The 13,585-nt window shown below is 47.9% G+C and overlaps 1 protein-coding gene across 2 annotated transcripts in view; it reads left to right on the top strand.

Moving 5' to 3' along the window:
- The window catches only part of Irsp53 (Insulin receptor substrate 53 kDa), a 143,654-nt gene that overhangs the window by 116,365 nt on the left and 13,704 nt on the right, over positions 1-13,585 (top strand). For both annotated transcript variants that reach the window (XM_077670672.1, XM_077670673.1), the window contains exons 5-10: positions 5,672-5,743; positions 6,584-6,718; positions 7,581-7,646; positions 10,372-10,458; positions 11,422-11,532; positions 12,886-13,117. In XM_077670672.1, coding sequence (XP_077526798.1) covers positions 5,672-5,743; positions 6,584-6,718; positions 7,581-7,646; positions 10,372-10,458; positions 11,422-11,532; positions 12,886-13,117 — 703 coding nt within the window. The remainder of the gene's footprint in view (positions 1-5,671; positions 5,744-6,583; positions 6,719-7,580; positions 7,647-10,371; positions 10,459-11,421; positions 11,533-12,885; positions 13,118-13,585) is intronic.

Here is a 13,585-nt window from a genome sequence, read left to right as displayed (position 1 = left end):
CAGGCAGACAAGCAGACAGACAGACAGACAGACAGACAGACAGACAGACAGACAGACAGACAGACAGACAGACAGACAGACAGACAGACAGACAGACAGACAGACATAAAGCTAAAGGGCTATAATATAAAATAAAAGCCCAACCCGTACCACATACGTATTACGGGTGACGCCAATTAAAAATAAACAAACTGGACCAAGGTCAACTAGAGTTTTGAAGCGAAGGAAATACCCACCGAAGTGGAAAATAAAAGGGAAAAATGCTACACAGCGACACCACAGCCAGGAGAGCGGGCCCGGGGAGACTCCCCTGATCTCCCCTGGGACGGTAGCAGGAAAGGTTGGGATGAGGGATGCGGATGGTGGCAATAAGGAATGGGTTATGGGAAAGTGGGTGGGACTGGGTACAGCGAGGTTTTTGTTCTAATCAGACAGACAGACCAAAATTTCTTGGTTTAAGTAGCTCAAGGAAGACTATCGTCTTTAAAAAACAGAAGTCGAACTGGCAAGCAAGCATCCACCGCCTACTCGCTTTCTCCGGTATTTGGGTCTTGTACCGTTGTTGGAGCCGCATAACTGAGCACATGCTTTGTCTGGGCTTAGTTTAGATCAGTGCTGGGTCCAGGCTGGTGGGAGCCGGTGGATGTTCTTTCTCCGGATTTCCATCTGTAAAAGCACTGCTACGCCTGAAGGCGTAGCCTAAAGGGTTAGGGGATAATCAGTGGCCGTCCCATGCTTAGACGGGGACCAGATTGATATTTAAATGAGTGTGTTTAGATCAGGAACGTCGTCAGACTCAAAGTCGTCTTTAGTACAGCGAACATAGCTGCCCTCGCACTCTGTTTGAAAACCCTTTGCGCGTATCTCAACCCGCATTATATACCTGGCGTGAGCAGTGCAGTCCAACAATGCTTTCAGAACCAATGCGCCGAGTCCCGAAGTTCCGGTAAATTCCACGTTTTAATTAGCCATCGCGGCACTGTTTGAATTCGGGCTAATAACGTTAATGAGTTCTGGCTAAGGTATTCAGGCAGGGGACGCATTTACTGCTTGTTTCATGGTTCATGTAGGGCACGTTTAATTAACGCAGCTAGCTAATGCGAATATGGAAATTAAAACTGCAGGCGAATATAAAACCCTGGTGAAACGAAGGCTGGTTTTTAAAGGGCGTTGTTGTTGAGATGCTTCGACATGACGCAATGGCAGCGGATGCAGTCGGTTCCTATTTGTCGTTGAGCATGCGCCGTTACGTCGACGGAGCTACAGCAAAGGTTTCAGAAACCGTGCCGGATGTATTACACAGCCTGCCGCATCCGCCGAAAATGACCGAACAACCACTTTCCTGTGGCTCTTTCCTGCTCTTCACCACGCGCGAGTGCTCACGTTTCGGGCAGGCACCTAGATTGCCTCTAATACCGCGTCGCCGTACAGAGTCGCGACACCCTTTGGACGGTCCCGTGCCGTCGCTATTGGGTCAAAGTTCTCAACGCATAGCTGCTTTTGTTTTCCAGAAGACCCAACATCGCGAAATAGATCATATGATCAAACTTCGCGAGTAAACGGCGTTGCGGCGAAAATTATAGCCTGGTCGTGTTACAGTGGCTCGCTGCGGTGGCGAGCGAGTGACCCAAAATGGCGGCGCCGCGTATACGTGTCCCTACTCTGTACGGCAAAGGGTTGCTGAATCGCGTCACCCTACATGATGATGATGATTATGATGATGATTGCTAGTGGTATCCCTTTTGTAGCGGGGGGATGATGTGTCATCTTACCAAAAAAAACTAGCATACCTATGCTTTATACTCTTCGTTTAATACTAGCGCTGCTCTTAGGGGAGGCACAAAAGACTCATTAGGCACAAAATACTTATTTCATCTTTTACAGGTGGTAGCTGTCCTGGGCAATATTCCCCTCTATGCTTTTCATCCATCAGCACTGTAATCTTCTTTTCGTCGCCTAGGAAGCCTTGAAGTTGTATCCCTCTGTGCTATCCTTAAATCTATAGGGCTTCTGGAAGCCAAATATTTCCCTCACAGTCACCCGCTTGCCAGCACCACTTTGCGGCAGCTAGAAGAAACAGCTTACAGGGTTTGTCCAGCTTTTGCGGGCGGCGCTCTTACGTCCACGTTCTCTCGGTGTTTGCCGGTCAAGCTGGGTGTTAAGCTCGAGCGGTGACGTAAGGTGCTACGCCCGCTGCCGCGCGTCACATTACATACGAGCGGATGAAATATGCCACTACTGTTTTTATTGAAACGCAATATCTAGAGTGTCGTCTGACGGCATTCTAGCTCTGCGCGGCAGGCATGGCTAGGTGCCGTCCGACGACATTCGAATATTTAGGGCTAGGCTAGCACCGCCCAGAGTGTCTGTCACTGTAGTGTAGAGGTTCCTACTGAGCTTCGTGATGCACAGGAGGTCGGTTGTTGTTTTTTTACACAAAATTGAACTATAATTTTCATGGTATAATGTAGGTTTTGGCTGTTTTAAATAATTGCTTTGGGTTCGGTACGTCGTCTTATGTTAGTTTATGTTAGGCTACCTCGCTTTACGCTATGTAGAGCGATGTAGCGCCAGACGCGGCATTTTTTTTTACAAAACGCTGGTGAACGGGGTTATAGTGAAGTGCTCTAGACGGCACCCTACACACACCCTTATTGGAAGCGGGGAATGCAAAAGATAATATTATACAGGTGGTGTTGCGTAAATACAAAAAAAAAATTACACCATCTTCCCGGGAACCCTGAGTAGTATGCGAAGCAGCCACGGGGTCGACTGAAGTTCCCATTAGTTTTAAGTTCGTCGTTTACCGTTGACGTTCAGCTTCGCGCGCCTTCGTTGTATCAGTAGCTTCTTGACGTAGTTTGAATGAGTGAAGGACATAAGGCGCGTTCGTAGCCCATGCTCCCGTCTCGGTTTGTAGCGCAGTGGGAAGAGCGCCACGTACCTTCCGTTGCGGCCAGAGAGTCGTGGGATGGAAACCGGGCGCCGCCAAAGTGTTTCTTTTTATAGTGGACTGCGCTGACGTCAGCCCAAACGCTGACGGGGCTGAAGAGACGCGCATGTGCATTAGAGTGCGGACGGCGGACAAGGGAGGAAGGGACACAGCCCCGAGCATGAGATACTCCGCATCTAAAATAATAGGTCGAGCTTCTGTTTGTTCGCAAGCAAGAAACATGGGATACAAAAAAAAAAGTGGTTGAGGTTTAGCTCAGCTAACCTTGGATGTGTAAAGCAAAAGCTTGGCTTAGTGGGGTTGAGTCTTGGCTTCGCTTGGCTAACGTTTGATGTAGCTGTATTGCCGACCACTGCTCAAAGCCGTTCGGTACCGTGCAACGCTCACAGAAGCAGGCCGGGCCTCGCTTGCATTCACGGCGAACGAGGCGCAACATGAGTCACATAGCCCGAGACGACCCAGCGGCGCACGCGTGGGAGGCGGCGGGTTTTGTCGGCTGCCGATCAGCTGAGCGGCTGCTCCCTTCGCGGCCGCTGTGCTACGTGAGCAGAACGACTCGAACACGCGGCCTTGTGCGCATCGGCGACAGCGGGCCCGGCGAATCACGCGATGCGCTTCGAGGGGTGTGTCGCCGGGGGTGTGTCTCCGCTCAAAAGGTTAACTTGCGCATCCTCCGCGCATCGATGGACGAAAGTAGTAAAGCTTTACCTTAAAAGAAGCATACTTTTCACTGCCGCGCGCCTTCGTTACGGGAGATTATCCCGATGCCGCCTAACGTGAGTGACAAAGTTCAGTGCTCTGCTGTTCTCGAAATGCTGTCGCATTTAGAGCTACTCTAAAAGCGGTAAAAGCTTCGCAAATGGTTTTCATTACCAAATCTATCGGCATTACAGGGTGTACCTGTCAATCAAACATTTCGACGCTTGTGCACGCGTCCGCCCACGCTCAAGCCTGTTTATGCATCTTCTTGATAAATTTAAAGCGCCGTGAGCGCGATGTCTCTCTGTCTGTCTGTCTGTCTGTCTGTCTGTCTGTCTGTCTGTCTGTCTGTCTGTCTGTCTGTCCGTCCGTCGTTTTTTCGTCGGCACAATACATCGCTGTTACTGCTTAAATTGCTACAACATCCATACTCCGCTATCGATAGCGTCGCTAAATGGCGTCGCGTGGCCCCTGGCGAGTGTGATGTTAGGTTAGCGGTATGCGATGACGCAGACGTTCTGCGACAAGCACGTTGTGAGTTCCACGAACCTCGACTGCTGCGAGCTCGCCTCTTCCCTGCTGGGCGGCAGGATGGGCGGGGGGTGAGTGCAGGCGCAGCAATCTTAGCGCTCGTTGATGCCGCGTCGTGCTTCAATTAATATGAATGAGCCACGCGTGCGGCGAGTACCTTGTTTGCCTGTCTTAATTAGTCACATTTCCAGCGACTAATCCCCTCACGCCTCATTATGCATGAGTGGGCCCTCTCGGACAGGTAGGCGCGTCGCTTCCGCACCGGCTGCGCCCTCACATCACGGGAGAGCGACACTAGCGCGCGCATCGGCGTAAGCCTCAAGCGCACGCGGGTTTCCCAGCCGCCGGGGTCGGGTTAGCGTTCTTTCAGCCGGCAAGAAAGGGCGAGAGGGTAGTGGGTGCTCCAACAACGTCTATGGGTTGAGAAAAGTAAACTCCCTTTTGGAGTTGAACTTCTGACCACAGTTGGAAGTGCTGTAGAAATGCTATGCTACCTATTCAATGGCGGCGAGCAATTCCGTGACGCGTCCTGGTTCCCTGTCACCGCTTTTCGCTGTAGTGGGTACCCAGGAGAAAACATTCGAAGGAATCAAAGACGAAAACCTGAAGGAAGCAGACGAAATATTATTGGGCCTATCTTGCGCCGCCTCGATATTTTGTTTTCGTGAAGTTGTGATTTGTAATCATTGAAGTGGTTCGGAAGTGAAACCGAGGAGCGCAAAGCTTTTCGCACCTAATACATTCAGAGAGCGGTTTGCGACTAGCCGAAGCATTGGCTTGGCTATTATGTCGCTGTTCGTTGACAACCGATCACAAACAAAAGCCTACCATTCACGAGCTACTCTTACGACAGTTTACTGGTGAACAGATTTGCGAATCTTAGCCTAGATGTACTGTTCTATCTCAAGCCAGTCGGGGCTCGTGCTTTGGTGAGTGGCAAAATACCTAACCGCTCGTGTGAACTTTCACACAACATATGAAACTGTTGACTATTTTCTGGTTTAAAAAGCGGTTGGAGGGGAAGTCGGGATTTTGGGACCAGGTGATACAGATCAACGTGTACGCCTCATACCATGTGCTAATCTTCCAGGTCATTCATTTTCGAAGATGTGATCCCCCGAAAACACTACTCGATGCCGTCTTGCGCTGACTGCGGTTGTATGGGACCCACCCAAAGTATAGCCGCTTAAAATTTTGGCGGGCTACTTTTCCGCATACATCTACATGCAACACGATCGAAAACATTGCTCTCGTGTTGTGCGCGAAGTTCACTGCACTGAGCCACATAGCCATGTTGAAGGACTTCAACGTTTCCAAGCAATGCTTACGCAGACGTGTAAAGATCGTTATCTGCTAATCAAGCTGAGAGGGGGGCCTCTGTCATAGCCTACAAGTTTGGGTGCCTACACTTGTAGTTTCATAATACTAGAGTCCTCACTCTGATAATACTCACGGGTTTGAATTATGCGCATTGTTTCCCTGCCGCAGCTGAAAGCATTCTACGTGGACGTCATAGTCCCGCTGGAGTCCAATATCGAGAAGGATGCCAAGGTGGTTGCGGTGAGTGTCAACAACTGCCTTGTTTCTCCTGAAAATAATATCGCCCTTGTCTCTCCTGGGCGACCACGGAAGGCTTGAACGAAGGGTGTCAGGTCCTGTAATGCGTAACGCAGGACAGCGATAAGTTTGGACAGGAAGACGACACATAAGCGAATAGTGCGGAATACCGACATCGCACTTGCCGATCTTCCGTAGTCTTCGTTACTTGACTGACTTTCTGTCGAAGTGTGGAGGATTTCTGCATTAAACACGGGGCATGAAAACAAATTGTAAGAATTGTTCATTCATTAGAATGCACAGACCCAATGACAATGATGCAACATTTAACGCCAACTTCGAACAGCTAGGCTCGACTTATAAAGAGTGGCAACTGATGATTGTGTGTTTAGTATTCCTTATGTCACGTCACTGCTGACGTCATGCAGCGCAAAATTCGGAAGTTATTTGATGCCTTAAGTGTTTTTCGTTTGTGAAAATGATGTCTTTCGGGGATAGTTTACTTTGTACCAGCCGCTAAATAATTCAAATGAGGGAAAGTTATATTTTGTGTTCATGTCACCTTAACGTACGAAATACCAACTGGCCCTAATTCGAGCATTGCTGACGCTATGGCCCAATTTACGTCTATCGGTGTGTTTGCGAAGTTGGCTGTCGCTCCCGCCTGCATCCATCTCTTTATCCTGAATTCCATAGGTCACGTTGCCGCTCGCTCTGCGATACCTGTGGGGACAAACATCGATATATACCTGATTTTTCTGCCAATCTTTCGCTGAGATTTAGCTATCGCTTCTGGTAGTGATTCAGCGAACTTACCCTGTCCGTGCCGCTTCGTCTTCACAGAGCGAGCAGAAGCGGTTTATGCAGCAGCAGAAGACGCACCAAGAGGCCTACATGAAGGTGGCGTCGGTGGTGAAGAAGCAACGCAAGAAGAGCAGGACCGGAAGCCGGGGCTCGAACGTCGACAAGGAAATCAAGGTGCCTGTTTATACGATATCGGTGAAAACGAATTGCGTGATATACGGAACAACCAACCCCTTTATTATCTTGATTTCGAAGTAGGCTTTCGTTGGTATTGCCTCAGTTAAAGCGAGTTATATCCAAACAAACCGTTCAATATGTTCACTATAAAAGGGACTCCCATTGCAGCGATCCCATTTAAAACGAATTATCCGATATCCCGACGAAATGCCCTGTTGGTTACGTTGATGTTGACGGAGAATCCTGTCAGTACGATCTGGGTTAAAATAAATAATTTGATGCGCCTGACAATGCCCCTTTTAATGTGTTGGTTACTTTCGTTGCTACGATCTCGGTTAAACGAATTATTCGGTATACCGGTATGCTTCCTTGTACGAGATGAAATGCAGAAAAAATCAGGTAAAACACATTCTCAACAAGACTTGCATGGCTTCCTGGTCTTCTTGAAGACGTCGCAACCGATGTTTGCCGTTTCCGATACAATTCGGTTAACTTGGTTTGGATTGACCCGTACAATTTATAAGGAAGATAATACCTATATGCTTGCCAAAAAAAGGCGCATTCTTAAATTATTTGAAAATAAATCGTTCATATTAAGTATTTCGCGATGCTTATTTTACACATTTGCTACCATTTTACATTGGTTGACATTGACTCATGCAGTTTTTCCACAGCTTTATTGTGACGAACGTATTAGTATTAGCTTTTTTGCTTAAGTTCGCAGCTTAAAAATGCTTCGCGGTGCCCCTAGGCAGACTATTTTCTACTTTTGAGACCGTGGTAAGAAAATATAGGAACGACATGCGTTGTGCCGAATATTCACTTTCTTTCATAGAAGTTGTTTCTTATCACCCGACAGCAAATGCAGACTCTAGAAGAAGAAAAGGGAAAACTCGATGGCTTCTGCGAAAGCAGCTTGAAGCAGGTGAGTCTTCTGTATTGATTTTCCAATCAATTTATTCACAAGCGAATTTCAAATCTGTGGTTAACATAATGCAATCGCGGCGCAGCCACCATGGACAACGCTTGATGTGTACAGATTTAGTCGTTAGGTTCCCCGGCATAGTTTTTGTCTGCGCGTCTTTATTATCACATTTGTACGAAGAAAGAAAACACGCTCGAAGACCTGTTGTGTAGCTTCACCAGTTTTTGTTTTAATGTTTCTTTTTACCTTTAAATAGCTTTAACAGCACAGTTGCTGTTTGAGGTCTAAGGATACTCATTAACAACTGGCCACCTTTTAAAGCTAACGTGTAGTTTCTCATTATTGTAGTTGCATGTTACATCTCTCACAGTGGTATTTCTCCGTAGCAAACTCTACGCCGAACGTAGTTTTTATCTAAAAACGTCAAGCCCCTGATGTTGCACATGCGCGGACAGATGCAAAGCTTTTAAGACAAACAGCTTTACAAAAAAAAAAAAACTTGGAAAGCAGATGACGAACCAGTTCATTCCACAACAAGTGCGGCAGGCCAAACGATCTTCTGTGAGGGACACGATCCGTCAGCGCTCTCTCTACATTGGAACCACAGCGTAGCAAAAAGGGCCTTCTCGCACTGTTTCTTCCTATAAACGCACACGTCTTCGAAGAAGCGAATTCACCAACCGTAAAATTGTCCCCGGTGGCTACTCGGTCCGTCCAGCAGACTGTTCCTTTCACTCCTTTCTATTTTAGTACTCTCTGAAAGGCGCGGACTCCACGGTCCGTGCCCGAGAAATCGCGACGCTAAGCGTTACAAATTGGAAGCGCTGGCGAAGCGAGAACTCCGTGCACGCCCTGCTGCCGAGTCACGCAGGCCGCTTACGTTGCTCCTACGAGGAAGCTGGTCGCTTTCCCTGAGGGGCAACTTGTGGAGATATGCTCCGTTTGTTTCTGGACAGAAGCTGGCTTTTAGGCTTCGTTGCTAGGCGGCCGGATTACCTGACTGTGTTGAGCGAAAGAACTACGAATTGCGAACGAGGCCTACGTGATGTGTGTTGCACTTAAGTCAGAACTTTGGTCAACTTCTCTGGCGAAAGGAGGCGCCAACAATTGTCCAGTAGATATCGTAAATGTTATTACTCAATCATTTAAAACATCTTGGCATGTTCTGCACTTTTCTGCACATGCACAGTTAGGCCATCTTGTCGAATGCGCCGATTAAACTGCCACTATTTCAGCCCAAATAAACATAAAATAACAGCTGCCAAGAAGTTAGAAAGGCAGGAAAGTTGTTTAATCTCTCCTCCGTTTGTTGCAACGCTCGTTATTCTGTCAACGCTTAGTTATAGCCTCTAACAGCCCTCCTCTTTTTGCAACCAGTCTACGGCTTTGGAGAGAACATACAATTCACAGTAAATAGTGTAGCTCCGCGAGAATTTGTTTCAACGCGATAGCGTTATTGGGCTCGTTTTTTTTAATTTTCCTTGGCCTGCCAGCCGTCCGCCATGAGCCGTGCTCATCAAGCGTCCGCGGAAGTGCGTAATCGATACTAACAGGAAACTACAACTGAGGCAGCCAGATACGAGGGAATGCGTTGAGTACAAGAGCAGCGGCAGGTCGGGGAAAGAACGACAATGATGCTACGGCCGATACGGAAAAAGATACGCGAATACAGCAGAAGCCGCGCCTGGGCGGGGATGTTCTTTGTACACGCCGTGTGTAGTCTGGAGTTTGGCAGACATGGACGCCAGCCGTGCTCGCAACTTACGCTACCACCAAGACGCCTCTCCGACGACCTAAAATGAGGCCGGCGCCAACATTGTGTCACCTAGCTAAAAAGGGGGCCGAAAAAATAACGTCAGGCTCTCAAAAACGAAGGAAAGCCTGGATTTGTCGGCCGCCAAGAGGACAGCCACAGGAAAACGTCACAGGTGCTTACTGCTGGCACAGTTGGTTATCTGGGGTTGAAGTTGAGACCGAAGTAAAATGCAGAACTGCATGAAGGCTTAAAGGAGCCATGAAGACAAAATACAAGTTCGGGTTATTAGAAAGACTGCTTAGTACCGATAACAATGATACCAATATCATCGCAATCTTTGAACAAATAACGGAGATATTAAAGAAAACGTGTGAAGCAGTCGCGACCCCCTAGACAATTTCCCGCAACTTTTCTATGACGTCACGGAACCTTGTTTGTGCGATTGGCGGCCGCCTAACTGACCTGTCGTGACGACACATAACTGGACGCCTGTAATGGGGCCTCTAGTTCCATTTGACCGCATCACTTGAGTGCTAACGTGCAGTTAACACACTGAAAATCATGTTTTATTGTTGGCCCGTATGACGTCATTCTTGCTCATAACACGTCACTGTGGCGCAAAATTTGAAAGTTTTTAAATACTTTTTGCTTTTTTTCGTTAAAAAAAATCTTTTGGGGTTCTAATGGAGCTGAGTGAGATACTGAATCCTAGTTCTTTCAAATTAAACGAAGTTGTATTTCCTCTTCATGGCTCCTTTAAATACCGTAAACATACGTACCGCGATGAAAACCGCGACGCCGGCCAAAGCGTTTGTCCTAAGCAAGCGTTTTGGGGTAATTAAGCCACTTTATAAAAATAACAATTGCACTGCGACCAAATATCATGCAAGAGTCCTGTGAACAACTCCAATGAGGCGATTCATTGTCTGTCTGTGGAAGACAACGCGCCGTGTTTGGCATTCTACGCAGGCGATTACGCAAGAGCGCCGCCGATTCGGCTTCGTCCTCGAGCGCCAGTGCTCGCTGGCGAAGCACTACCTCGCCTACACGGCAAAGGTAAGCTTTGACGCCCACTTTCCTCTGACGTGTGGCCTTTTACCTCTGCCTTAGGGCCCCTATCCGGTACGCTGGAAAGTGTAGGTGGGTTTGACCAACTGCAACGGTACCCTGGACCCATCCACATACCTGCTTTTAGGTTTTATCTCTGGCTACAATCCACACAACCTTTTCTGGGAAAATAAAAGATGAATTCAATTCAATTCAAAATACGCCGCCGTCTCTGTGGGTTGCCAGCTAAGCGTGTCACTCGCGGTGCAATGCGCATTGAAAACATGCTTGGTTATTTGCGATTTTTTTTGTATGGACCGGTCAGTATGAATAATTTATCCGTCTTTAAGAAAAATGTGATTTGATTGATTGATTGATTGATTGATTGATTGATTGATTGATTGATTGATTGATTGATTGATTGATTGATTGATTGATTGATTGATTGATTGATTGATTGATTGATTGATTGATTGATTGATTGATTGATTGTGGGGTTTAATGCACCCACGCTTCACAGACGACAAGGCGCGGCATAGTGGAAGGCTCCCGATTAGTTTTGACAACCTGGGGATCTTTAACGTTGGCCAAAATCTCGAACACACGGGCGTTTTTGCTTTTCGCCTCTGTCAGAATAGCGGCCGCCGCGGCCGGGATTTAGAAAAATGTGATTCTTATACTTTCGCGATGTGAGAAATATTCAGTGGGGACGGGGTATTTCTCCCTCCCTCCCTCCTTCACTGGCTCTCTCAGGTGCAGTGTTTTGAATAATTAATTAATTAGGTAATTAGAGAATTGAAGGAGGCAGGAGTGGAACAGACGCAGGAGTGGGCACAAACTGATCCGGTGGCACGCCGTTCGGTGTTTAATTCAATTACTCATTTGACGGTAGTCGTGATTACCGCAGCTTGCATGAATGACAGAAAATCCCAATATATGCGCCTCGAAAACGCAGCCTTGCTTTCTTTTCAGGGTCACGCTCTCCTGCAGCAAAATGTCGAAGGTTGGCTGGACATTGTCAGGACGAGAGAGACCCTGCCGGAGTCTATCGGAAAGATTTTCAAGACTGTACCTGAACTTCGGGTAAGTCCTCCAACCCGAAAGCATAGGTGGATACGTAGGAGATACGGGAGAGCAATCGACAACTTCCCCTTTAAGTTGAAACGTACTACGTCACCGCTCGGCGTACAGTGAGATGTGCGAGAAAACCTCCAGCACCTTCTTTGTGAATGCGCTCGATTTAAGGCACAAACGTTGTTCTTCGCAGTCTCTTTGGGACTGCCGCTTTCCGTGGACATTTAACTAAAGGACGTTTTAGGTCCGAGGACATGTCCCAAACGTTCTGCACGGGCTGGAAATTCTCTGATCACGTATCTGCAGCACACAGGTCTAGACCAATGTCTGTGAATAGTTCAATGCCTCTGTATCAAGTTCTTCAACATCATCCCCATCATCTTTATCACGTCAGCATCTTGCGTTGCAAGTTAGGCATTTTAGCTCGGCTAACATCACCGGACTTCATTGAAGATCGTTCTCTCTCTCTCTCTCTCTCACACACACACACACACACACACACACACACACACACACACACACACACACACACACACACACACACACACACACACACACACACACACTCACACACACACACACACACACACACACACTCTCGACAAGATACGGCATTCAGGTATTTCCTGTTATGTAGACACCGATTAGAAGCCGCGCGTTGCAGAAATCAAGATTTCCGGAGGCGTACTTTCGGTTACGGTTACGTGGTAAATGGAGTATAACCGCTGATAACCCCTTTCGGTTAAGTAATAAAATGGGGTCGAGTAGGTTTCGCGTGGATAAGATGTCGTGTTTTCTCGTATTATCATTTTCGGCTGCACAGAACCACTCCCAGGAAGTCCGTATTTTTGTCTTTTCCATAAGGTTTTCATTGCGAGAGCAGGCCTGGACTGTACATGAACTGTCCAAACCTATTCTGGACCAGCAAATCGAGGAATCCAAATAATTACTGAGTCGTCGCAATCGCAGCTGGAGCTGCCCCTTTCCGGTGGTATGCCTCAGTCGCCTTCCTTTACTAGAGCGAAACCTCTATAATGCCACATCTTGAAAGGTCATTTATTGCGTCGCAGTGACCTTGAGCCGTATAGAGCGCACGTGTGGCAGGTTTGACACCATGCCGCGTGATCCGCTGCGGACGGGCGTAGCAGTTGCGCTCGCTGGGAGCCTCGCCGCTACGGTATCACGTGACAAGCGAGTATGTAATGGCTGCTTCGCTGGCGCTTGTTTGCTCAATCTGGCCATAGCGCGCCGGCCGGGCCGTCTGCGCGTGAGCTTCAGTTCTCGCTCGTGATAACCGCGTTTACAAGTGCTAAGCCTAACCCATTTTTTAAAGTCATTGGCTTGTACCGTCTCCCTCCGCAGCTCCCCGTTCGATGCAGCAGCGAGTACGCGTGCTCCGGCATCCTCTCCGACCCGGAGTACTCGTACGGCGGTAGCCTTGCGCGGAGGATGCCCCGCAGCACGGACAACAGCTGCCTCGACCTGCGCTCGCTCATGGACGACCCGTACGGGCCGCCCAGGACGAACATGGCGCGCGCTAAGTCCGACTTCAACCTTGCCTCCTCCACGGCCAGCCTCAACTCGGCGGAATACGGTGCGTTGACTCTCAACACACCGCCTAAGGTGGACGCGCAAGGAGCAGCCCTAAGGAATGCCCTAATGACAGCACACCTGCTGCATCAACTATGCCGTATTTGCCGTTTGCCTAGTACATAATGAATGAAATTGAAATTTAAATTGAAATTAATTTCAGTTTTGTATTCAGAAAAAACAAGGGAAGGGGATAAAAAGGTACCGCCCAGTCCCTGGCTACGTCCCAAATCCTTATAGAAGGGTTAGCAGCAGTACATATTGGTAGCATTTCACAAAAATGTGAATGAAACAGTGCGTGAACGTATCACCAAATGAACAAAAGCAAGCGACTTCACTTGAACGCATATTACCATCTACAACAGGAATATGCAGACCATAGCTACTTTAACATAACTTAAGGCAGAATAACCGAGACATATAAAAATAAAACTAAGTAAGTGATGCAGTATTAGGTCATGTAGAAAAGTAC

Source organism: Haemaphysalis longicornis, unplaced genomic scaffold (assembly GCF_048455015.1).
Source record: "Haemaphysalis longicornis isolate Haplotype H1 unplaced genomic scaffold, Haemaphysalis longicornis Haplotype H1 scaffold_5, whole genome shotgun sequence".
Lineage (NCBI taxonomy): Eukaryota > Metazoa > Arthropoda > Arachnida > Ixodida > Ixodidae > Haemaphysalis > Haemaphysalis longicornis.
The sequence above is the reverse complement of the archived record's forward strand: the minus strand, read 5'-3'. Positions and strand labels throughout refer to the sequence as shown.